We start from the raw sequence: 26,523 nt of genomic DNA, 5'->3' as shown, positions 1-26,523 counted from the left end.
ATTCCCAGTTTATACTTGAGGAGACTGAGACTTCCAGAAGTTAAGGAAAAGGCCGAGGATAAATGGCCAGTGAGAGGCAGACCTGGTTTTGATCACAGGCTGTATGTCAGCAGACTCTGATATATGCTCCATTCCTTGGGCTGCCTTAGCAGAGTGTCACAGACTGGATGCTTTTTTTTTTTTTTTAATATTAGGAATGAGAGTAAACTTTAATAATAGTTCACACGTTAAAAAGAGTAAATCTACGATGAGTACATTTCTTTGTGTACCTAATGAAAAAACACACAGGGACTTCCCTGGTAGTCCAGTGGTTAAGAATCCGATCTGAAATGCAGGGGATCGAATGTTTGATCCCTGGTCTGGGAACTAAGATCCCACTTGCCACAGGGCAGTTAAGCCTGGGAGCATCCAGGAAAGATCCCACATGATGTAACAAAGATCCTGCATGCTGCAACTAAGATCTGACACAGCCAAATAAATAAATACAAATAAATATTAAAAAGAAAATATATACAATGAAGTGAAATTTAAATACATATACAAGGCGATTTTTTGTGCGCTAAATAAAACACATCATTTATAAATAAATGTACAGCATGTGGGATCTTAGTTCCCCAACCAGGGATCGAACCCATGCCCTCTGGAGGGGAAGCATGGAATCTTAACCATTGCACCATCAGGGAAATTCTTTTTATGCCTCTTTAAAAAATATATTTATTTATTTGGCTGCTCCAGGTCTTAGCTGTGGCATGTGAACTCTTAGTTTTGGCATGTGGGATCAAGTTCCCTGACCAGGAATCGCCCTCAGACCCCTTGCATCGGGAGTGTGGAGTCTTAGCCACCAGGGAAGTCCCCCTTTTATGTATTTTTGACCGAGAGGTTTATATTCTATATTAAATCATAAGATAAAAGAAGTTATAGATGGTTTTGGTTAAATGTATTCTCTCACAGTTTCAGAGGCTAGAAATCTGAAATCAGGGTGTTGACAGGCTTGATTCCTTTTTGTTAGGCTCTGGGGGGAAATCTGCTCCTCCTTTCTTTCTCACTGTCCTTGCTGGCAATCCTTGGCATTCCCTGGCTTGTAGCCGTGTCCCTCCCATTTTCGCCTTTGTCATCACACAATCTTCTCCCCATAGGTTTCCATCTTTCTCAGAAGAACTCCAAGTGATTGGACTGAGGGTGTCCCTTCTTATAATACAAACTCATCATGATTACATTTGCAAAGCCCCTATTTCCAAATATGGTCACATTTACAGGAACCAGGGGGTTAGGGGAGAAGGAAATGACAACCCGCTCCCATATTCTTGCCTAGAGAGTCCCGTGGACAGAGGAGCCTGGTGGGTGGCTGTCCATGGGGTCGTACAGAGTCGGACATGACTGAAGCGACTTAGCATGCGTGCATGCATTGAAGAAGGAAATGGCAACCCACTCCAGTATTCTTGCCTGGAGAATCCCAAGGACAGGGGAGCCTGGTGGGCTGCTGTCTATGGGATTGCACAGAGTTGGAGATGACTGAAGCGACTCAGCAGCAGCAGCAGGGGGTTAGGAGTTCAGCACGTTATTTTTTGGGGGGGTTGGGGGACACATTTTGATGCACACAACGTTGAGCTTCCATGGGGAATCTATGGCTTCAGGATGCTACATGCCTGTGTTGCTGCCAGGATTCCAACCTGCCCATTGGCCTCCTGGATCACACATGCCCTTTACAGAACCAGGCTAGCTGGGGTGACAGTGTGGGTACAGGCAGAGGGCTGGAAAGGAGGAGCCAGGCTCCTTCTCTGTGGGGGAGGGGAGGTTGCAGAGGAATCCAGGTGGACCACCCAGGACGTGTGGGCAAGGCAAGGGGGCATTTTTCATGGCTGTTGTGAACACACATCTCTCCCTGCAGTATGGTTTAAATCACCTTGACAGGAAAACCTCAAACGTAGAATCTGAGCTGAAGATGCTTTGTTTTTCTTGCTAATCAGTTCTCTTGCTTTCGGTGAGTGGTTAGAAAGATTTCAACATTTGACAGCTGAAAAGCTTGTTGGAAGCTCTTGGAAGACATCTTGGGAATGCTCTACAGAAATGCAGCAAGTTAAATGAGAACTAGAGACCCAGTGAGTAGAATTCATGACTACATATCCTCAATACTTGTCCAAAGAGACAGGGAAATGTGTTAAGCACTGTTGTATGATAGAAACTGCAAGGCCCAGGAAGAGTCACGAGAGAGTACTTAGGACTGTGGTCACAGACAGCTCTGGCCTTGAATCCTGGGAGAACTGGGGAGTCCCCGGATGTTCATCTTGATCTTGGGGACCTGCCTGGAGTAGATCTTGTGTAAGAGTTCAGTACTTGAGGGAACCAGAGAGGAGACTGTCTCGTTGAGCAGACTGATAGAAGTTGGTTCTGTCCCATCTTTTTTGGCAAGTCACAAGGAGTTCACTTGAACTAACAAGTATCCATTTGGTGGTACTTGGAAAGCACTTTGGTTTTCCCCCGGGTTCTCATGAAACATGGCCTCACGCATTTAAGCAAGTCATGCTTCTGAGGCCAAGCCAACAAAATGGTCAGACCACAGTCTCCAGCCTTCACATAGAAAGAAATTCTCCTCTGGTCATTTCAACAATGACTCAGTTACTAGGAGCCCAAATACTCCGGTAGATAGCCGCCATGTGCTATCTGTTAACACTGCCCTTCACCTTCTGGGCTTCTGCCCCAGGGCTGGCCACACAGACTCTTTTTCTTGGGCCAGACGGAGGTTTCTTAAGTGTGACTCAGACTGGAGATTAGGTCCAGGCAGAGGAGATAATTGTTTCTAGTCTGGTTTCTCCTTGGGAGGAGGAAGTTCCCGTTGGAACTTTGCTCAGACGTCAGCCTTTACGACTCTCCCCTCAGTTGCTCTCTCACGTTCCCCAGGTTTTGAGCCCTGGACCTTCTCATTCTGTGCTTCCCCACTCCCAGTTTCCGTCCAGAGTCCCAGCACCCACTTCTCTCCTGGGGGCCAGGGCTAATGTCCCACTTTCTGTTGGGAATGGAGTGTCAGCTCAAATGCAGTTTTTCTTAGATTCCCTGCTGGCTCGGCTGTTCCCACTTAGAAATGACCTGGCTCTGTCTGACTTACTTCACTTAGTATGATAATCTCTAGATCTGATATTCAATGTCTTCTGAGCTTCCCAGGTGGTACAGTGGTAAAGAATCCACCTGCCAATGCAGAGATGCTAAAGATGTGGGTTTGGTCCCTGGGTTGGGGAGATCTCCTGGAGTAGGAAATGGTGACCCACTCCAGTACTCTTGTCTGGAAAATCCCATAAACAGAGGAGCCTGGTGGTCCATGCGTCTCAAGGAGTCAGACATGACTGAGCACAGCAGTGTATAATGGAAAATCATATGAATCATATGAATAACTACATCTAGGCCAGCTAGAAGTCCAATGTGCTCTCCATTGTGCCACACAGCCAGTTAAGGAAAAGCATATGAAAAAGAAGATATATAGGTGTGTATAACTGAATCACTGCTGTACACCTGCAACTTATGCAACATTGTAAATCAACTAGACTTCAATTTAAACAATTTTGTAAGTTAAAAATAAAAACAGGGACTTCCCTCGAGATCCAGTGGTTAAGACTCTGTACTCCCAATGCACAGGGCACGGATTTGATCTCTGGTCAAGGAATTATTAATAGATCCCACATGCCACACAGTATGGCCCAAATATAAAAAAAAATAAAAATAAATTAAAAAGTAAAAACAAAACTAAAAACAACCTGGCTTTTGACTCGAGAGGCTCCAGTCACTCGAGCCTAAGCCAGATCTTGTGGGCAATCAGCTGTTCGGTCTTACAGAGTTCTCCTACCTCCTAAACTCTCACTGTGTTATTTTCCAGTCTCACTGCCAGGCTGGCTCGCAGGCCCGTCACCGCTCAGCATCACAGCTTCCCTCCTGACTGCTCTCCTGGCTCCCAGCAGCTCAAAATTCTTACAACAACTTGATTGATGCTCTTAACTCCCCAACTCTGCTCCTGTTACTTCCCTGCAAAAAAAACCTCCCTGAGCTTCCCTTTTCTCTCCATCAAATGAAGCACCCCTTCCTCCTCCCAGAATGAAGGCTTCTTTTCAAAATGGGCCTTTTGTCGTGGGGTTGCATGGCACTCCCTTCATATGTTGTTTCAGGCATGATGAGTGTTATATTTGTTTTTCAACCTCTGGGCCTTTCCTGATCATTTAATTTATCCCTTGCAGCATCACGCTCTCACCCTCATCTCCATCTGTTGCATCACCAACCTGCAGGGCTTATCTCAGGTGCCTCCCCACCTCACTAAGACCTTATCACACCTGAGGTTAATCTGTGGTATATGCCCAGAAAGGTACATGTATTTGAACTTGCGTGCAAACTGTATGCTACTTGAGTCCCTGGGCCTAGTAGATGCCTGGTTTATCTGTTAACTGAGTGTGGACAAATGCTGGCTTTATGCTCCCCGCCCCGTCCCAGCCACTTCTGGCCCATTACAGCCTTGCTTTCTCTACTCTTTTTAATCAGACACAGGCAATAAATTTGGCATGGAAAGGACTACACCCCCAACCCCCCAACCAGCCCCCACTGATTTTATATTTTGTTGGAGGCAAAAGCAAATTTCCAAGATTCAGGTCAACACCAATTTCAAATTCTTTCTGCCAGTTGGAAAAGAAAACTTTGAAAAAGACATTTGACTTTTTTTCTTCAACTTGGGGAAAAATTTGAAAGCTGTTAGCCTTTCAAGGAAACAGGATACTTAAAAACAACAACAACAACAAAAACCCACCCACCAGCCTGGCTTTATGTAATTCAATCCTGTCAAGCTCATTTAATCTTTTGTGACAGAACAACAGACCTGGTAGATCAAGGGGGGAAACAGTAGTTGGAATTTATCTTTGCTGCCTTCGAAACTTTTGATTCCTGGGTTCCACTCAATATGATTATTATTAAACTGCTTGAGAGGTTAGAGAGAACCAGTTCTAGCTAGGGGACAGAAGTGGCCTCCCTAGGGGGTCAGCCTTGAGCCCAGTTGCCCTAAACAGTGCCTGAAAGGGCCAGACAATGGAAAAAGGTAACGTATTCCAAGTCAGCATTAATCTCAAAGTGGAATTGGGGGTGTCAATGAATAATCAGCCAGAAAAGCAGCCTTGGCAGTTACTTAAATGATCAACAGAAGTGGGCAGGGTTGACTAGAATAGAATTCACTTTTGGGGAGAAGAGCATCATTAATGTACCTATAGCTTAAGAACAGGAGACTGAAGTCAAGCAGTGCAATAGGTAGGAATCCTGCAGCCCTGAGCTTGCTCTGACTCAGTCCCCTTCCCAACTTCACAGCTAAAGATGGGAAAGAGAATTTGGATGACATTCAAGGAAGAGTCACAGAGGTAACTGAACTAAGGCCGGGACATGGGAATTGAAGACTTATACCAAAAAGTTAACTAAATTTTGTTTATTGAATTTAGAGACGGACAACCTTGTCAGGGCAACAACAAACAAGAATAGAAAAAGGTTTAAATTACAACATATGAGAATGAAATTAAATGTAGGGCAGACTTGCTTTATTGGAACAGATATCTCATAGGATGGTTGGAGGGTGCTAGGAGTTAACTGACAGGCACACCTGGAGAACCCCTGAAAATACGTCTCCACCTCATGTTGTTATATGAGGTTTACTTCAAAGCACAGTTGACTCTTGAATAACGTATGTTTTGAACTGTGCCAATCTACTTACACACAAATTTTTTTTCAGTAGTAAATTCCATAGTACTACACAATCCATGGTTGGTGGAATCAGTAGATGGGGGTTGGGGGAACAGAGGAACCATGGATACAGGGGGCTGATTATCAATTATACATGGATTTTTCACTACATGGAGGGTTGATCCTCTAACCCCCATGATGTTTGAGGGTCAACTGGACTTAAAATCCAAAATGGAAAATAAGAGATAGTCAGTGCCTCAGTGGCTTCAAGTTTAGTTATCATTTATACAAAGAAATTTAAACACTGAATAAAGCTATTTCTTAAGACGAGTGCTGGGGACACTAGCGGTGAGGCAGTACTTTCCTATGTGTGGATACATGGCAGAACTCATCTGTGGTGCAGCCAGACAACACACAGGTAATGGGGTTCTTTCTATTTCCCCACCTTTAGTACCAACAAGCCCATGATAAAGTATCTAATCTGGGAAGATGGTAACATGGGAAATGTGAGTGCAGGGCTCCCTAACCTACCAGTGTCCCTGAACACAAGCCCGTTCAAACATGTTTCATTACTGAGTGATATGGCAAAGAAAATAAGGACACAGTGTCTGTCCCAATAACACTGCTGATAACTAATGATCACACAGTCATTTGTATGTAAGTTGTCTTTAAATTTAATCACTCCTTTATAAAATCTCCCAATTAATTAGTAAAAGATGGCTTATTTGAATAGCCTAAAACATTGGCCGCTATTTAAACAAGACATTCTAAAAAAGAGAGCAATCACATAATAGTTTATAGTAATTTACAAGTGGATGGTATACATTTAGATACAGAGGTAGAAGTTCACTTTTACAACGTTTCACTAATACACATTTACCAAATTCAAGGCACAAAATAGTTTGCTTTACAAAAAAATACTGTAAAAATGTCATTTGCTGTTCTACAATGTGAATAAAACTTTCAAAAGAATCTTTACACCTTTCCGTATGTATTCCATAGTGTAAGATTTTTTCCCCCTTGCTAATCATAGTTGGCACAAAAACAGGGACGTTTTTAAGTGCACAAGTTCTCACTTTTAGAAACTGTTTCTTTGCAGAGCTGCTATGTATTCTAGATCAAAGTCCAACCAAAGAAATGAAACACAGCAACTTTCTTAGGAAAGGGCACTTTCTGTATGCAGCAAAATTCACAGGTAGAAAATCTATGATTTTTTTTTTTTTTTTGGATAAGTAGGTCTCCGTAAGGAAAGACCTCAGATATACATTTTAAAATTCGACCAACAATTTGGTCGTTGTGACTTTAACAAAGAGACCTGATCACATGACTTTACTGTAACAATCAGACATCCTCTACTTCCAATTGATGGAGATTTCAAAATGCCTTTTTAAAAGGGCTGTATATATACACACACCATGAAAGAGCCACACAGGCTTTGCAAAGCTGAAACTTAGAAAACATGAGAAAATACAGCACTGTCAGTCCTTGAAGTTGCAAGGGTGTCAACTTGCTAGAGATTAATTACAAGAATTAATAAACTCTATGGGAATGAAGGAAAACAAACACATGAAACACACAGTCATTATCATCTTGAGACTTCCTGTTCATTCCAAAAATAATAATAATAATGGTGGCCTGGCGACGTCACACAGCCGTTGTCTAAAAGACTGGACTGGTCTTAGGGTTCTGCCTGCAAAGGACCCCGTTGGCAACGACTTAAGCTCACTTCTGCTGATCACGTTTTCCAAGTACTCTAGTCAGTTAATTTACACTTTATTTATTCTTGTAAAAAGCTGATTTGAAAAAAAAAACAAAAAAAACATGGATGTAGAATCCAGAGAGTATCAGTCAAGCTGATGTGGGTCGGACTAAGATATCCTGATCGTCTTCTGGTAGAAATGATATTCCATACAAAAAAGACCCTCAGATTCCGTTTTTCGCTTCGTTGTTGTTTGTGGCTTGTTTCCTTTGAGCGATAAAGGGGTACATACACTTGTCTGCTCCTAGGAACCGATACATGCACACAACTGCTTCAAAAGGGAGGATGCTGGAAAAGGAAGAGTCACAGTTAGCAAACGTGAGATATGTTGTGTTTGTTAAATTACAGGGTGGGTGTGGGAAGGCCCGCCGAGGGGGGAGGCCCTCACACTCACCTCTTCATGAAGGTCACGATGTACATGAGGCGGGGCGTGCAGATCATGGGCTGGTCGGTGAGGATGGCCTTCATGGCCTGCTTCACGCAGTAGTCGGGCTTCAGAGGGGGCAGGAAAGGCTCGATTTCTTTCCTGGGAGTTACACATTCAAGATTAAATTAAGAATTCACATAAAATATGGAAGGCTGGAAATACGTATCAAAACACCAAGGGTGATGTTATCTGAGCAATAGGATTTACAATCTGTTTTGTTCACTTCGTTGTGCTTTCACTGTATTTTCCAAATTTTCCTACTGGGAACATATTTTATTTGCATTGTCTGGAAAACAAGTTTTTTTTGTTTTTTTTTTAATAAAAGAAAAGCAGAATTGGTCTGCTTTTCTGTAAAGTGAGAAAGTTGTGTTTTCAAAATGCCTTGGAATGTATTTCAAATTATTATTATTTTTTTCTTTCAATTGAAAAAAGAGAGGGTGTCTGACATAACAAACAGTAAACCCAAACAGGATGCCAAATTAGCATTAAGTGTAGTTCAAATGATGGTGTGTAAACACCGACATAAACCTTCCTGAGAGAAAGAAAATTCAGCTGTGTGCCTCCCTGGATGCCTGGAGAGGAAAAGCCCGGGGCTTTTTGGGGGGGTGGGGGGAGGAGTGAGAGGGGTGGTGTCTCTGAAATGAAGTGCACGGGAGACAGCCTACCTTCAGCTGAATTCATCCAGTTTCCCGTAGAAGTAACTTAACAGAATTTACCCCCCTCACTTTTCATTGTCCAGCCCCCAGAGCAATGGACACCCGCTGTGATGCTAAATAGGAGACAGAGCTCCTCAGACCCTCTGCAACTGGTTCTTAAGTTTGTAAGAGGCAAAAGCCAAACCAACACACACACACACACACACACACACACACACACACACAGAAAAAGAGGTGGGGTCCAGTCCACTCCCAGTCTGGACCTGGACTCAGCCTGAGATTGAAATGATTCAAGCCACCTCCACTTACTTCACAGCCGGGCCAGGTTCAGGATGTGTCAAGATTGGCCCTGACCCACGGGGAACTGGCTCACTTATCTCACTTTGTCTTTCAAATTCATCTAAGCAAAGATCTCGCAGTGAGCATGTCTCCGCAAGTGTCCTCTTCGTGAGTCACGGCTTTGTTTATTCTATGTAGCTCGAGTCAGATGTGACTTGACATGGCTATTCCCACGTGCCTCCTTTCAAAGTGTGGGGGTGTTTTATTTCATTTGTAGAAAATCTCAATGTTTCTTCTCATTCTGTCAGAGTGACTCTAGCTACAGACACTCTCTGCAAAAAGGAAGTTCCCAAATGTGGGAAGGGTCTTTTTGGAAGAAAGGCCACCCTCCTCAGTGGCAGTGACACTGTTCTGTATCCAAACCAAAGTCACATTTATGTGCAAACATGGATGTTAAGGGGCTTCCCAGGTGGTGCAGTGGTAAAGAACTCTCCTGCCAATGCAGAAGATGCAAGAGACGCGGGTTCAATCCCTGGGTTGGGCAGATCCCCTGGAGGGCATAGTAACCTGCTCCAGGATTCTTACCTGGAGGATCCCACGGACAGAGGAGCCTGGTGGGCTACAGTCCATAGGGTTGCAAAGAGTCGGACATGACTGAGGGACTGTGCACTAACTACATTGATGTTAAAGAAAGAAAATCACTTCCAAAGTAGTAGCTTCTAAGTAAAATCCTAGGTATTTGCTCCCTGAAGGACAGAGAGGTCGTTTCCTACTGATGCTCCTTGCCTTCTGCAAATTAATACCAGCCCTTGCTTGTCAATCACACATGCATCAACTTGACAAACCTTGACCAATGAAAACTACACGTGAGCTAAAATGTCAGCTGTGGAAGTGCCAGGCTGCTTACGGTTGGAGATCTGACTGATTTCACATAGTCTCCCAAGATGAAAAGATGGTTTGTTAGAACTGCTAATCATCAGCATTGAGGCGGGTCCTTTACTGACCTGATTCGGCAGCCCCTGAACATGCCAGTGTCCACCAGGTAAGGGCAGACCAACGTTGTTTTAATTCCATCCTTCTCTGCGGCCTTTAACTCATGGCTCAGGGATTCATGAAAACCCACGACTCCAAATTTACTGGCGCAGTAGTCCTGGGGGCAAAGCACAGAGGGCAGAGGTACTCAGCATAGTGCACATTCCGGACCAAGCCCCAGGTTGCCCCGTTACTCAGGTTACAAGTCTGATACAAAAGGTTACAGGTGACTAAGCAAAAAAAAGGAGAGCATTCTAAAAGACGGGTATCTGATGTGGTTTGGTGCAGAAATAATATTTTCAAAGCAACAGCAGAAACAGATGAACACTTTTTGCCACATCAACGAAGTATCAGATTACTTTGGGGGAAGTTACCACAAAGGAGTCTATGAAAGCTAACAAGCTGGGGCTAAAAATGGAGAGAGGCTCACTTTGAAGTGTCTGGAAAATTTACAAATGGCCTCTTGTTCAGTAAAGGAGACTGAAAAACCAGTTTGTTTAAATTAATGCTAGGAGAACAAAGGAGACTAGAGCTGGAGTTATGAGCTGTTATGATCCAATTTTCTTTTTAAGGGCCAAGTGAAAATGGAAATGATAACTCCACCTTGTAAAACTTCAACTAGAACTCAACCTAAGGACTCACGGTATAGAAAAGAAGTTCTCCATTATCCAACTTTAAATGTAGGAATGGAAATGTACAATACAGAAGCCATCCTTGCGCATCCTTTTGCATATTCGCATGGGCTGATGTTTCCTATTTTCTGCTACAGGCACCCGTGGGACAAACACGGAACAACACACATATGCATGCTTTGTAACTTGAAGTTGGTGAAGAACAGGGTCTGATTAAGCCCAGTTCCACAGACTTAACATGCGGACACCTCATACCCACCCTAACCATCTCATCTGATGAGATAACACAAGATAGCTCACTTTTGACAAGCTGACCAAAACAGAGTGTCAACCTTTAGCCTCATTTATCTGTTCTCTGGGGCACTGCCAGTGCCCTCCAGTCTCATCTTGACCCTGTGTCTTCCCACTGTTGTCAAGTAAAACTGCTAATGAGAATGGGGCCACACTGAGGACCGGCCCACCTACTCCTGCTGCTGCCGCTGGTCTGTCAAACTAGTGTAAGTTTATGGCAGAATATGTAGAGGTGGTGGGTGCTGGGGTGCACTCCACAAACAGCACACAGGTAGCTTCCAGGGGCTCGTAGGAAAATGAGGGCAGCAGGCATGCTTCTAGGACTGTAGTGTATTTGTGACGAGATGAACTGATTGAAAGAAGGAGATGCTTTATAATGACAAACCTCAACTCCAGCAGTGCTGAACAATCCCAAGGAACTTGCAACTGTCACAATATGACCATGATTAATCTCCAGCATGGTAGGAAGAAAAGCCTTAGTGGTCTGCAAGAAAAGGAAGATGTAAGCTTCAGAAATGACCTATGGATTTCACCTAAAAAACAAAAAAACAACGAAACCAAACCAAACCCCACCAACTCAAGATCATGAAACAAAGTTTTATCCATATAATGCTACATTCCCCAATTTGTTTTAAAATATTTCCCATTTATCAAAAACAGACGATCCCTGAAGCGTCCTGGTTCACTTAGCACCGTGTCATTGGCATGGCAAGCCTATCACAAGCCATGACCCACAAGACTGTAACACAAGCGCTTTCGGGGACCATGTCCAGAGATGAAAAGAAAGCCATTAGGAGAGGCTCTTTATCACCTTTCAAGTGAGTTATCTGCTAATCTAAACTACTCCTGGGTCAGAGATCTTTTCATGCTTGTGACAGCTGAGTGCAGCATCTCATGGTCTGGGAGGGACCTCCCGCTGCCCACAAATAGGAGGCTCCTGTAATGTTTGCCTCATGACTACGTCTACTCAGCAACAGACCCATGAAGGCTGAGATATTCCAGCAGCATCTTCAAACATCCAAGCTGTATTATCAGAGTCTACTCACAGGAGGTAAAGTATTTTAGGTGTAAAGAAAGAGGGTAAAAGTACAGAATAGTTTTAATGAAAACTGTGTCCTAACGCTAACTTCACATGACAACAGCTCATGGCATCTGACTGACCCAGCTCTGCTGTGGGGTTTCCTGGGGAGTGTCTTTCCCGTGGAGGCAGGTGACCAGCCCTAGGGGGACAGAGCATGTGGCAGAAGCTCCAGGGCAGTGGACCCAGAGGTGGCATCCATTTCTCATTTCACTAAACTTCTCTTTTCCCTCTAGCTTTCATGCCTTCAAGACACAAAGCTGTAATTTTTCTTTTTTTAAATTACTTCAAATTGCTTAAGATAATCTATTAACTACTCCACTAGGCTCCCAACAGTTTTATAACCTGCTTCCTAAAAGAAAGCAGCAAAGAGCAATCCATCTACTGCTGAGTTATATCCCACTGCCAACACAGCTTCGCATGATTTATGAAGTTAAAAAAAAAGCCCAAACACTACCCAGTGGACTTAAAGAAGAGTTGCATTCCCTCCTCAGAGGATTTTCCGGTTAAGACATCACTGAATTTTTGCACACGTATATGATTTGCTCTGATAACTTTTGTGTGGACAAGATCAAACAGTCATTCCATTAATTTTGAAGTTTTTTCCATGTTCCAACCCGTGATGCATTGTCAGATGAAATTTTGTGAAGCAGCCCAAGGTCTTCCCCAGTCTGACTCCTGATCATCATATAACCCCTTGGTCCCCACTTACATCCATGGTGGGCTCTGCACTGTTGTTCCCTGAAAGTCGCTCAGTCATGTCCGACTCTGCAACCCCATGGAATTCTCCAGGCCACAATACTGGAGTGGGTAGCCCTTTCCTTCTCCAGGGGATCTTCCCAACCCAGGGATCGAACCCAGGTCTCCCTCATTGCAGGCGGATTCTTTACCAGCTGAGCCACAAGGGAAGACCAAGAATACTGGAGTGGGTAGCCTATTCCTTCTCCAGCGGACCTTCCCAACCCAGGAATCGAAGAGGTGTCTCCTGCATTGCAGGCAGATTCTTTATCAACTGAGCTACTAGGGAAGCCTGGGTCATGCTTATTCTCATCTGTACAGTTTTACCCGTGAACTCAACTCTTTTCTGACAATCTGCCCCCAAAGTCTTCTTATAAAACTCAAACTGTAATATCAATCACGTATTTACATAGCCTCTCATGCTTTTCAAAGTGCTTTATGTTAATTATGTCATCGGAGCCCCTTAAAAATTCTCTAACACAGGTAGTTAAGAGTGTTAAGTCTTCAATGTTATTCCACTCACCTTGACTTTGTCCATATAACCAGTATCATTCACTGTGACAAATAATTATATGTTCTGTGGTAATTTGGGTTTTTTTAATTGTTTTCAGTTTACAGCACCTGCAAACTCTAGGCTTTATAACTTGTACATGAGCACTATATCACAGAATTACAATAAAGTAACATCACAGGGAAACTTATCTACATCAATCTAAACTAAAAACACATCCTTCAGTACTCATGCCTATGAGCCTTCTTTTAAATATCTGATTATAATCAATTGTTTCTAGATTAGCTCAAAAGTATAAAATTTAGTCTTGACGTTATTCAGAGATCACTTCTAAGTATTAATAGTTTCCCTCGTCTTGGAAGAGAAGGATAGATTTAGCATGAAGGTCCTATTTTTAAGTTAAGAAATTAGAAGGACTTGAGAGTAAATCCTAAGCGATTACACACAGTACAGAATACTAGCAGGAATCTGCTATGTGGTTATAACAAATCCGAGTCGCTGACCGTGGTCATCCCCAGCCTGTGTCCATGCTAACTCTACCAGGTGGCCAGCCCTCCCCAGAAACCCAGATGCCCAGTGGGCTGGCTCTAATAACTTCTCCATGTTGGTGCTTGCAGGTGTTAAAGGACTAATCCATATCCCAGCACATATGAAGGCAGGTAACTGTTTTAAGTTCCTCACTGTTTTTAACTTCTTGCAAGGTTCTAAAACGGATTCATGTCCCCTCTAGCCCTGCTGGAATTAACTTATTCCTTCAACCGGTATTTCTTGAACACCTATTACATGCAGGACCTGATTACGATCTGGCCAAGCAATGATGGGGAACACGTGAGCAGGTCTCATTCCTGTCTCTAAGCAGACTTTTATACTCAGATGGCACCAGTGGTAAAGAACCTGCCTGCCAATGCAGGAGACAGAGGAGGTGTGGGTTCGATCCTTGGGTTGGAAAGATCTCCTAGAGAAGAGCATTGCAACTCACTCCACTATTCTTGCCTGGAGAATCCTGTGGACAGAGGAGCCTGACGGGTTTCAGTCCATGGGGTTGCAAATAGTTGGACATGACTGAAGCAACTTGGCATACTCACCAGCACCAAACTGTGTTACGTCAGTACAACAAATAGAAAACAGTTCTGGTTCATCCTTCACAAAAGTAGCGTGCTGCAGCTGCATATGCTAAAAAGTCTGATTTGAACCTGCTTCCCCTCCCACCCCACAAAGCAGTTTGGAGGGACATTTAAGCTGCTGGGTTTGTGCTTAAAGGAAATAAGAAAAAAGAACAAGAGAAACAAAAGGATCCAAATATAGCTATGTGACTAAAGTCTTTTCCAACTGTGTGTTGTAAACATATTTTTTAGGGAAACTGGCTTCATTTTAAGTAGCTAGTAAAGTGTGACACAGGTTTGTTTGTTTTAGTATGAAACTTTCTTTAGAGGGAGGGGTTGATTTTTTTTTTTAAAGGGGTGTGGCAAGTCAAAGATTCTTGTAAAATATGTGACTTCTTTTCCCCATCCAGGGACAAATTTGGCCTTCTATAGAAACAAAACCCAGTGTGTCATTATGCTTTTTTACCTTCCAAGGCAAAGGCCTATGTTCATCTAGAAAGGCTCACTACTTATAGGTCTAACACTACAGTTACTACAACTCCTAGCAGACCAGGGACAACACACCAGGCGCTGAGGAAACTGGGAGGGGAAGTGAGCCATTCAAGGGCTGGGTGGCCTTGGGACCCCTACTGATTGCCTTCCAAAGCTGGTGGCCACCACTCAGCTCCTCCTGGGTGCTGGGCGGAGGCAAGCCTGGGGGAAAAGCTTTCATACCAGGGCCGCTCAGGTTTCTTTTTAAACCCAAGTTTGCACGGCTCAGGCTGGAGCCTGATCCACGTGACTGAGCACTGAGGCTGTTAATCATTTCCTTTGCTGCCTGAATGGAGGCGAGCAATTACTGCCCAGGCGTTCTTTCCACAACCAAACCCCTGCCTTGTGTCTGGGGCGCATTACCACATACGCTTTGATCAACACGAAGCCTGGTCCTCATGTTAGGAATAAAAAAAAAAAAAGGCTGTAAATGGGTGGCGAGAAAGCATCGTGTTCTCAGGAACTTTCCAGAGTAACCCGACAAGTTTTCCTTTCTAATTACTCTTGCCCTCAACAGTCTGGTGGGTGACATCTGAGATAGCACATCATATTCTGTCCTTGACACGGTTTGACAGCACAAAGAAACCTGGCACTTTGTAATGAATTACTAATGTGCACAAATATCGTAGCACGCGTGAGGGGGGACCAGCAAGAGGCGAGGCGCTGGTTGCCATGACACCAGTCAGTTCAAGCTCAGGTTCGTGATCTTCAACTTTGTCTCAGACTCGTTAGAAGAACATAAAGAGCAAATCTGCGGCTCACACCCAAAAGGTGTGAGTGTAAATTCACGCACGGGCTGCTCACAGTGAATCTGAGAGGGGCAACTCAGAGAGCCTGCTGAACACCGCTGATGGATGAATTATCAGGAGTTACCAGCTAGTCAAGGGATCTCTAAAGGAAGTACATTTCATCAGTCACCAGAGTTAGCAGGTCCCAACGGTAGCTGGCAAGGTTAGCCTGATGCTTAGCCTAAGCCTGACTGTGCTGATGGGGACTTCAGGTCCTATTTGGTGGTGATGGTATAATCGCTGAGTCTCTTTGTGATCCTATGGACTGTAGCCGGCCAGGCTCTTCTGTCCAGGCAAGAATACTGGAGTGGGTTGCCGTTTCTCTTCCCCATCCAGGGATCGAACCTGGGTCTCCTGCACTGTAGACAGATTCTTTACTGACTGAGCCACCAGGGAAGCCCGCACTCCAAAATCTGTCCTCTTATTCAAATGTCTGAGACACGGGGGAGGACATCTAGTTTGTTATCAGGAAAACGTGATTGACTCTTGAGCAGGGCAGGGGTGGGGGGGCTGAGTCAGCAACCAGTATATACCAATTTGTATGTTCAGTGAGACAACTTAGAGTTGGAAGGGACCCAGTGGGATTAGTTTATCTGCAAAAGAGAAAACTTTTAGTAATGGACTCTGGCTAAAAAGTGTGATAAGAGACTTTTGATTACCTGTGTTGAATTTTATCACAAGACTCCAATATCATAACCTGCAACTGGCTGACAGGGTTGCTATGTGACTAAAAAGAAAAGAAAAGAAAGAAGAAGGATATTCAAATGGACACTGACATTGCTATGAAAACATGCTTCGCAAGTTTAATATCTCCATAGCTCCTCAGGGTTCCTCTTCAAAGCATTGGGACCTTTGAAAGATAACTGTAAAGGTCATATTTATAATATAAACAAGAACTTCTTAAACAGAAGTGTGACTGGACATAGACATGACATGTCATATCTTGAGAAATCTTTGAGTGTTAGGTTTACGCCAAATTAACTCCCAACAGTTCCAACCCTCCAGACCATTCTTGGTGCTCTTAATGACAGACTGCAATGCAGAGCCTGCAGCTGCACTGTCAGGACAAATTAACCTAAAGTTAAACAAAAGAGAATGTGAAGAAATGCGGTATCCGGCAAAGTCTGACTCGAGAAATTTCGAGATTGATGACATTTTAAAGGTATAGGTAAAACACTCAGAATATGTTTTCCATATTTTCGAGTTTTTCGAGGTTAATGGACACTGAGCGAGGAGCAAAGCTCATTTCTCACAGTAGGAAAAGGCTACATCCTCTATTTTTGTGCATTTACCTGACTGTCCTGCGGTTAATTCAAGAAAAGGCATCTTAAAAAAAAAAAAAAATCATTTTGAAGTATTTCTCTCTCACCTGAATGTCCAAAAATAACACAGAAAACTTTCATCTCTAAGTGAAGTCGCTCAGTCGTGTTCGACTCTTTTAGACTTTATGGACTGTGGCTCGCCAGGCTCCTCAGTCCATGGGATTTTCCAGGCAAGAGTACTGGAGTGGGTTGCCATTTCCTTCTCCAGGGAGTCTTTCTGATCCAGGGATCAAACCGGTGTCTCTAGTGTCTCCTGCACTGGCAGGCGGGTTCTATACCACTGCGCCATCTAGGAATCCAACACAAATTCAGAAATTCATGTAATGCGATGACAGCCCTTTTTCCCCTTTCCTGTTTGGGTATGTTTGTAGAGACAAGAAGGATCTCCTGACAAACTGTGCAATAGAGTCTCAAAGATACTGAAGGCTGGAATGAGTCTCAGACTTAACAAGATCAAAGTCTCTATGTGCTTGATATAAAATATTCTCTCTTTAGGTATAGAGAATATGTCATAATCATCAAATTCCTATCAATGTTACATCTACTGTCCTTTTTCTGATTATTCTCAGCCCACAGGGATTGGTTTAACATTTAGAGGCATCAGCAGTTAATACCTAACACACATGCATGAGTCTACTCCTGCAGTTGCCCTGCAACCAAGAAGCTAATAAAAGAGCTGGGCTTTTCAAAGGAACACCTAGATGATGACACCATTAGTTATTCAGCAAAAATAAATGCTTCATTAACTTGCCTTCCCACTGTTAAAACATAGGATGGATCTAGCTTGAGGCAGGGATTCAGATATCAACATTCCCTGACACTTCAGAGTTCACTGTGCAGAAATGCCAGAAAGGAAAGGACTTAAAAACTCAATGTGTCTGGAAAGTACACTGGCCTTTACTGTCCAGAGACCACATAGTTCTGTCAATCACTTAACCTTCCTTGTTAATTGACCTCTCTTGGCTTAACTCATTTGGGAGACAAAAAGGAGATAGCCAAGATTTCTTAGCTCAAAAGTGTGATGATGGCTTATATCCAATCATTCATCCTTCGATTCCCACCACATGTTCAATACACAAGTCTTAACACTGAGGTATTACTTGCCTAAGACTCTCATAAATGACTCAGTAAGGTATCAACTCCATTAGCGCAGTTGCCAGCATCTGGTGAGCAGCAAAAATATCTGTTCATTAAACATTTATATGTTGTCATGACTGTGCCTTTTACAGTAAGATAATTTGAATCCATGCCTCTCATCTAGTAAAAAAAAATTACAATCATTTTTCTGTCTTTTACTTGAGTCCACAGATGCCCAGTGTGTTAAAAGAAACGATGGAAAAAAAAAAAAAAAAAAAGAGCAAGACAATGAATGCTGCCCACTGGTTCCGAAATGCTACATTCCCTGACCCTCCCCCAGCTGAGTTCTAGATGATCAAAGGAGTATGCCATGAGCTCCAGTTTGCGCCCCTTCCCCGATTTAATAACTCTTTATAGAACAGTGAAAATCGCCCGAAAAATTGCAAATAGTCTGCTAACAACAGGTTGTCATTAATCCCTTTGCTTTGCTTTCACATCACCGAAAGTGTAATAAAGACAGATCTTCCCAAGGGCAGGGGCTTCAATTCTGCTCCAGAGACTGGTAACCACTTCCGGGAGGTTCATCCACAGGCACAAGGGCTCAGCCACTGCCTAGGTGGCAGGACGCCCCCCACCCCCACCCCACCCCCGCCGCCAAACCACAGCCCAGCAAGGCCCCCATGATCACTTTCTGTCATCTCTTGTACTTCATATGTGCAAAGAGTTCAAATTCTTCTCTACCTTCTAGGGTGCTTATTGTAGGAGTCTTTGTAAAAAATCAAATCTTTACCTAAACTCAAGGTACATCTCATCAAGAGCTTACTCCTAAAAACTTTCCTTATTCTTAGGCATGCACTGTAACAATTCAGAACTCACTCACTGTGTATGAGGGTCTATGAGGCACCTGTATTGTGCTAGGTATTGTTTAAAAACATCTTTGCAATCGCATGGACTGTAGCCTGCCAGACTCCTCTGCCGATGGGATTTACTAGGCAAGAATCCTGGAGTGGGTTGCCATCTCCTCCTCCAGGGGATCTTGCTAACCCAGGGATCAAACCCACACATCTTCTGCACTGGCAGGCAGATTCTTTACCACTGAGCAACCTGGGAAGCCCTTCTGAAACAAACTTAAGGATTGTAAAAGCCATGTTTTCTAGAAATCGGTTCTCAAACTACGCTATACATTGGAATCATCTGGGGAAGTTCCTTCTGATGCTGGGGCACACCCTAGACCAGTTATATCCCGGAGGGAGTCCAGCACCGGAGCCAGCGTTCCCCAGGTGACTCTGTTGTGCAGCTGCATTTGAGAGCCTAAGAAGAGAGTCATCTTGCCCTTAGCGCCACTGACATTTTGTGTTGGATGATGTTATGCTGTGGGAGGGCTGTCTTGTGCATTGTAGGATGTTAGGCAGTATCTCCGGCCTCTACCCACTAGATGCCAGAAATAACCGCACCAGTTCTGACCCAGGAAAATGTCTTTAGATGTGGCCAAATGCCCCTGGGGAGGAAGAGTCCCCATGAGAACCACTCTTTAGAAGGAATTCGCACATTAGTAAATTAGGTTCCATGTGGTCCAGTGATGATTTTTTCTGAGCTCTAATTCTCATATTGTCATCACATTTTCTAGCTTTGAAAGACATTCTAGACTTTTAAAAAAAAATCACAACTTAAATTCACAACTTATATTCAATCACTTGTTGATTGGGTTAGGCTCAAAAGCCCATTCTTTCTGGTTTACATGTCAAAACCTTCACCACTGTAGCACTCACTTCAGAAATACTGTTGAAGGTAAATAATGCTGACAATTTGCAGGGACCAGGAGTGGAGGAGGGGGATGCACAAGAGGCAAGGCCTCTGCCCTCCTGCAACTTGTTTTCAGTTGTTTTGGTCCTAGGCAGGAAGAACATAGCTCTTCAGCACACTGTGAAACTCCACCCTGGGCACAGCAACCAAGGGGAGGAGTGGGCAAGAGAGCATCTTTTAACAATGGCCTGGAACCACAAAAACAAAACAAACAAAATCCTAGACAAGGATGGACCCCAGCATCCATGGTCTGGCATTTTTCTAGTCTACAAAATTCCTAAAGGACTAACTAGCTCTGGGGAAAAAACATGCAGAGACTACTGAGAAGGTGGGAACGGAAATACACGCTCAAGAGCAGCTCCTCCACTAACTGTGGTGGGACAAGAACCACTTGGCATCTAAATCAAGGGCAGACCCTGACCCAGGAGGTCCGGGAGAGGCCTAAGCCTCCTAATGTGCAGCCTGGCAGGTAACACTACTGCTCTGGACCGCAGGCTGAGCAGAAGGTTGCAGTGTGAGCCAGCTAATGTCTACTCCAAATGTCAAGTGGCTTCAAATAGATTTCTCCTAGAAATTCAACAAAAAAGGCAGACTAATTTCTCTGCCCTCTCTCCTATCTGTGTTCTCTGAACCAGGGTATCTGGGGTTGAGAGGTCCTGTTCTTCACTCCACACATCCTTTCCCCAATAATGTTTTGTCAGACAAACACCAGTTCATATTGATGTCAAGAGCCCTGGGAGATTTGTATGGACAACGATGGGAGCTTATAGGTTGACTGTTTGGTTTGAATGTGTGTGTCCCTCCAAAATTCATGCTGAAACCTAATGCCCAATGTGATGTTGCTGGGTCATGAGGGTAGAGCCCTCATGAATGGGATATGTGCCCTTGTAAAAGAGACCCTTCCCCCTTCCACCATGTGATACAGCAAAGACAGCTGTCTAGAAACCAGGGAATGGGTCCTCACCAGACAACCCATCTCCCAGAGCCTTGACTTTGACCTCGTCCAGCCTCCAGAACTGTAAGCAAAAAGTTCCTGTTCTTTATATGCCCCTTAGTCCATGGTACTCTGCTCAAGGTGCCCAAATGGACTAAGACACCCCCATCCGCATTAGAACAAGCTCTCAAAAAGAGATCCAGTAGACTTCAAAATCCTTTCCCCTTATCTACAGAGCTTTGATGGCTTAGTTTTCAAGGCAAGGAATTTAGACCTTTTTAGCCTCAGTATTCACCTTTAAAAATTTTCCACATTTATTTTTTGAGGTTTTCATGCTTTGATTAGCCTACGAGAAAACCCTAATAGGAAAAGAACTATTCCTTTAAAAATCAGATGCTTAGTCCACAAGTTGGGACACTATCAGCTGGCCAAAGCTGCACAATTTTGAGAATCCATGATTACATTTTCTAAGCAAAGCTCGTGGAGTTATCTGGAATTCTGATCTCATAAGATTATTATATAACAGAATAAAGGTTTTACATTTTCCAGGAGATAAGCCTAGAACAAACCAACAAAAACCAAAACTCAAATCACACTGTTAATTGACATTTCAGTACCAAGTATTTACAGAACTTTCTTCAGCCGGTCCATCTAGAAGAGCCCTTTTTATTCATTACTTTCTGTGTCTGTCAGTGCTGACCTGCAAATTAGGAAGAGAAGGAAGCTGGGTGGCTAAGGATATACCACACTCTCCTTAATGAAGTAACCACCTCAGCTACAGACGACAGAAAATTATGGAAAAACACATGAACTGGGCTTTAGTAATAAAATTGTAGTGTGGTACTGGTTTTTTATAATTTTACATGCTTATCTAATTTATGGAGCAGACTTTTGGGGATATTAGGGTTAATTAGTCATTGCTAAACTAACCATGCTAATTAAAAAAAAAAAAAAGAACATTTAAAGGTGTATTCATACATTATACCACAGGGCACAAGCCTAAGTGACTCACAGGAGAATTTACCTTAGAACATGTGGCCTGGAGAAGTATCTGCAGAGCTACTACACTGAGGTCCTGGGCTTCCCTAGTGGCTTAGATGGTAAAGAATCTGCTTGCAATGTGGGAAGACCTTGGTTCAATCCCTGGGTCAGGAAGGATCCCCTGGAGAAGGGAATGGCTATACTCCAGTATTCTTGCCTGGAGAATTCCATGGACAGAGAAGTCTGATGAGCTACAGTCCGGGGTCGCAAAGAGCCTGACATGACTGAGTGCTCACACACAAACTAAGGTCCTGGGCTGAGGGTCTAGGTCCTAGATTCTTCCTTCCCCAGTGGAGCCCTTACGCAAGTCCCATAGCCTCTCTCGGTTTGTCTCCTCATCCATAAAAATGTGGATAATGGCTCTACTTAATTGAGAGTTGCTGTGAGGAGCAAATGAGAGAAGAGCGTTCATGAAAGGGTTTTGTAAAATTTAAGCGCTATATAAAAGTACAGTAAATGCACCCAAGGCTAATCAAGCATATATTTATAGGGTACTTGGGTTAGAAGTGCTATCTATTTTTGGTTATGTTGTTTCTTCAAGTTCCTGCCAGTTCCAGGTTCTTACCATGTATGGTTCCCAGGCCCCCTGCCCTCCGGGCAGTGTCAGACCACACTTCCGGCAAAAACCCCGCACTGGACCACCAGAAGCGGTCTCACACACCCGGGGCTGAAAGCTGCCCGCCCTCTTCCTCCAGGATCCTGGGAGATGCTCAGAAACAACAGACACTTTCCAGTAACACTTCTCTTCCTCCAGAATCCTGGGAGATGCTCGGGAACCACACACACTTTCCGGTAACACCTCTTCTCTTCCTCCAGGATCCTGGGAGATGCTCAGAAACAACAGACACTTTCCAGTAACACCTCTTCTCTAATCCTTTTCTTCAGTTCTGTTCTAAGGGTCAGAGAACTACCGTTTCAAAATACAAATGACACTGTTTGATGAAGGGGAGTCCAGCAAATATAAAAATACTAAAAGTCAGTCTGAACTATTTAACAATAATTTATCAGACCTGAGGTTTCTCTTTCCAGAGAGATTACAGAACTATCCTCATTAAAGAGAACCTTGAGAAATCAGTAGGGGGCAGTATGTTAATTACAATTTGCAGGTGGGAAAAAATTCAGGCTTTGAATTTGAAGTTTTCACTTGTCCTCAAGCTACCCATGTGCTTACATAAGTTACACCACAAATATTTTCCCAGTTACACTGATTTGGGAAGTGTTATTTTGAGCCTCATTGTTTAGAGTAACACTGAGAAGCTGAACCGTGTTAATATTCAGCAATTCCAGTACTAAGCCATTTGAAGGCAAGGCAAGAAATTCACATTTTTATGCAAGCGGCAAATGAGAAACACTTTGGTTTCCACAAGCCCCCCAAAATGCCAGTGCTTCCAATTTTAACACTGCTGCCACCTTTCACACATCTTTGTGGGATCTTTGGAAGTTTCACCCACCAAGTCATGTTGTGTTTCCAAATGTGAATTCACTGTAAGTGCCTTGTCAGTTGGGCTCATTTGACAGCACTCAAGTTTGCGGCAGTAATTGCCCTTCCTTGTTCAATATTCTAGCAGCATTTGCTGCCGTGTTGGAAGTCTTATCATCATTATGAGAGGATATTCATTTTTTTTTTTTTCTCCCTGTGGTTCACTTAATTTTAGCTTCAGAGCATTTAGGAAAATGGTCCCTGACAGGTGTGAACTTGAGTTTTGAGGGACTTGACAAATAAAGTGAAAAAGAAAAAGAAACACCCCGGGAGCAGGCCATGCTGGATAAGAGCAAGTAAAAGACAGTGGCATCCTTTTGTCAGAAGGCATGCCCGCCGGTGCTGTGATGGCGTAAGCCTGTGCAAACCCAGAGGTCCAGGTGATGGGAACTGGCTGGCCAGGTATGGCAGGGTGAACGAGATTAGGTCCTAAGGCCATGCTCTGACAACAATTACTCTAAACAGTGGTGTCTGATCAGGGTTAGACCACAATCTGGGAGGTTCTCTGAGACAGCCCTATCATGGGACCCAGCTGTATGCTTTACCTGTCTACTGTATATTTTCAAAGAAAGAATTAAAAGATTCCATCCTCTGAGTAACTTTCTGGTTATGCTTACAAGGGGTCTCTGCCTAGGTCAGTTGATAGAACTTTAAGAGGGGGTTAGTTCTTTGAATAGCCAACTACACCAGTAACTTCTGAGATAAGAAATCACTAATTAAACCAAGGGAGATTAACACATTTTAATCCGATCCCTGGAGTTACAGGCTCAAAACACTGGATTTAACCCCTGCAGCTGAGGCAGGGAACAGGTCCCTATTTCTTAAGGACTCTCAAGAGTTTGTCACACTCCAGAGATGAACAACAAAAGGCCCTTTATCTTGGAACAACTAGTGGCTCTGTGTGGGGAAGGAAGACATAAATTCACCCTGCCAGGACACCCCCTAGTGGAATTTCAGCATAGTACAATTTGGGGGTCCAAAACCATCCCCCGTGTTTTGGACTTAACACAGCCTCTGGAGCACTTTTCCAAGTCCAGAGGCTGTAGCTGCACCAATCATGGTCAGGAGCCTTCTTCCTCACTGAGCACTCCCACACAAGCGCACGAACCACACACATCATCTCTCCATCCAGTCACATAGGCAGATTGCCGGATTAGGCAGAGACAAGTTGCCTACTTATCATCATTTCAGTTTCTGAAAGAACTAGAACAAGAATTTTAGATGAATCTGCTATTAATATTCCTTAACTCAAGGGGGGAAAAAAAACATTAAAAAAGAGTTTCCTACTGAAAAAAAATTATTCCCCCTCCCTATTGAGGGTATTAAACTGCTTGGAAGGAGTTTTCCGATTGTCACATCTTACGTATGTTCAAATTACTCAAGTCAATTCACTAGAATTTGCCAAAGATCCTGAAAATCTGAAAAATGGTTAAGGTAAAGATAAATGTTGTTTTCAAACTGTGGTGCTGGAGAGGACTCTTGAAAGTTCCTCGGACTGCAAGGAGATCAAACCAGTCAATCCTAAAGGAAATCAACCCTGAATATTCACTGGAAGGACTGATGCTGAAGCTCCAATACTTTGGCCACCTGATACGAAGAGCTAACTCATTGGAAAAGACCCTGATGCTGGGAAAGACTGAAGGCAGGAGAACGGGGTGATAGAGGATGAGATGGTTGGATGGCATCACCGGCTCAATGGACATGAGTCTGAGCAAGCTCCAGGAAATAGTGAAGGATAGGGAAGCCTGGCCTGCTGCAGTCCATGGGGTCCCAAAGAGTCGAAGACAACTCAGTGACTGAGCAACAACAAAAGACAAATGTAGAAGAGAATACACTGAGAATGTGAGCAGTTAAGCATTTAAGCACAGGGTCTGCAGCCACGCTCTGGGCCACGGTGACCTGATCCTGCAGCCAATCGAATGGCTAAGGACTCTGCCAGGTGCTCCCCACTCAGTCTTTCTGAAAAAGCTAGTCCGGCAGTGTCAGCATTAGCGCAGGTTAACGAATGCTGCCACTCTGACGTGCCCTGTAGGTTAATGTCTACTTGGGCAGATACTGGATAAAGCCCTGGATGTAGAAATAATGAAGGAGAAAAGAACATCAATTTTGCTTCCAAAAACCAAGATTAAACAGCACATAATCAAACAAGAGAGTGCCATTCCCTGAACAAGGAACATGCAACTATTCTATTTCACAAAGACTGCCCCCTTTGGTATATCAAGACCCTATGAAGTTAATGTGAAAAGATTTCAAATGTGTTCGTTTTTCTTTCTCAGGAGTAGTGATACATTTTGTCTGAACTATTCAACTTTTGTCCCTGAGGAAGACGGGACCCAAATGGTAGGAGAGGTGAGTGTGCCGGCCCCTTCAGGCCCAGTGAGGCGATGGGCTTGGCAGGCAGGTGGAAATCGGCTTTGGAAGGCTGGAGCTGCCATGCTAACGAACCTGGACTTCACTCTGTGAACAATATGGTCACGCAAGGGCTTGGGGTAAGGTTCTAGTCAGCATAATCTTTAAGTAGGCATACGAGCAATTCAAGTCTGCTTAGGTACCCTCAGGTTGGCGAACAAAGGCTGGAAACAGGGAGAGAAGTTCACAGATTCTTTGCAGAGACCAGGCAAGAGGTGACGGAAGCACAGAGGAGGATGTGGCAATGGAAAGGAGAGGATCAAAGTACACAGTTTGGTGACCCACGAGTGTGTGCAGGATGGAGGATTAAAGACATTGCTGATGTTTCCAGGCCTGGCATCTGCCACACACCAGGGGATTCAAGACGGGGCAAAGAGGAATCGCTTTCCATTTTGAGATTTGCTGGTTTTAGGGAATGCATGGAAGAGGCAAGACAGTTGTATGAACTTGGGAACTCTCAGAAATCACAGTCAAAGCCACTGAAATAAAGAGACTACCCAGCTTGAGGAGCACAGTGAGAAGCGGTCTGAGCATGCCATACTAGACAGCCCTCAGATCTTGGAAGCAGGGAGAAGAGAGAACTGGGAAGATGAGAGGAGAAGCAGGAGAAAGTGGGCTTATCATGGCAGCAAGAGCGCCAGCATCTCAAAGAGATGCTTGACGGGCTCACTTTCGGTAGAAAGGTCATGCCACACACTGGATGTGGCCATTAAATAAGCCCCTGCCATTTTCTCATATGACATCGGTTACTTGGCAGTTGTTTTCCAAACAACTGAGATAACCAGATTACAACATATATCAAAGGTGCTAGGAAGATTTTTGTAGGATGGTTCCCTGCTCACACCGGTTACTTATCATGTCATAGATGTTTATTTCTAGTAGCACTAGATTTGGGTCCAGCATGTAATGCATCAAATATAGACACTTGAGCTCAATGA

The 26,523-nt window shown here is 43.8% G+C and overlaps 1 protein-coding gene across 1 annotated transcript in view; it reads right to left on the bottom strand.

Annotated features, from left to right (window-relative positions):
* Positions 1–5,428: 5,428 nt before the first annotated feature.
* RDH10 (retinol dehydrogenase 10) overlaps positions 5,429–26,523 on the bottom strand; it is a 28,817-nt gene continuing 7,722 nt past the window's right edge. Inside the window, exons 3-6 of the mRNA XM_027561181.1 lie at positions 11,156–11,254; positions 9,820–9,965; positions 7,848–7,979; positions 5,429–7,741 (exon numbers count right to left, since the gene is read on the bottom strand). Coding sequence (XP_027416982.1) covers positions 7,618–7,741; positions 7,848–7,979; positions 9,820–9,965; positions 11,156–11,254 — 501 coding nt within the window. The 3' untranslated portion in view covers positions 5,429–7,617. The remainder of the gene's footprint in view (positions 7,742–7,847; positions 7,980–9,819; positions 9,966–11,155; positions 11,255–26,523) is intronic.

The sequence above is a fragment of the Bos indicus x Bos taurus genome, chromosome 14, assembly GCF_003369695.1.
Source record: "Bos indicus x Bos taurus breed Angus x Brahman F1 hybrid chromosome 14, Bos_hybrid_MaternalHap_v2.0, whole genome shotgun sequence".
NCBI classification, from domain to species: Eukaryota; Metazoa; Chordata; class Mammalia; order Artiodactyla; family Bovidae; genus Bos; species Bos indicus x Bos taurus.
This window is presented reverse-complemented; position numbering and strand designations above follow the sequence as displayed.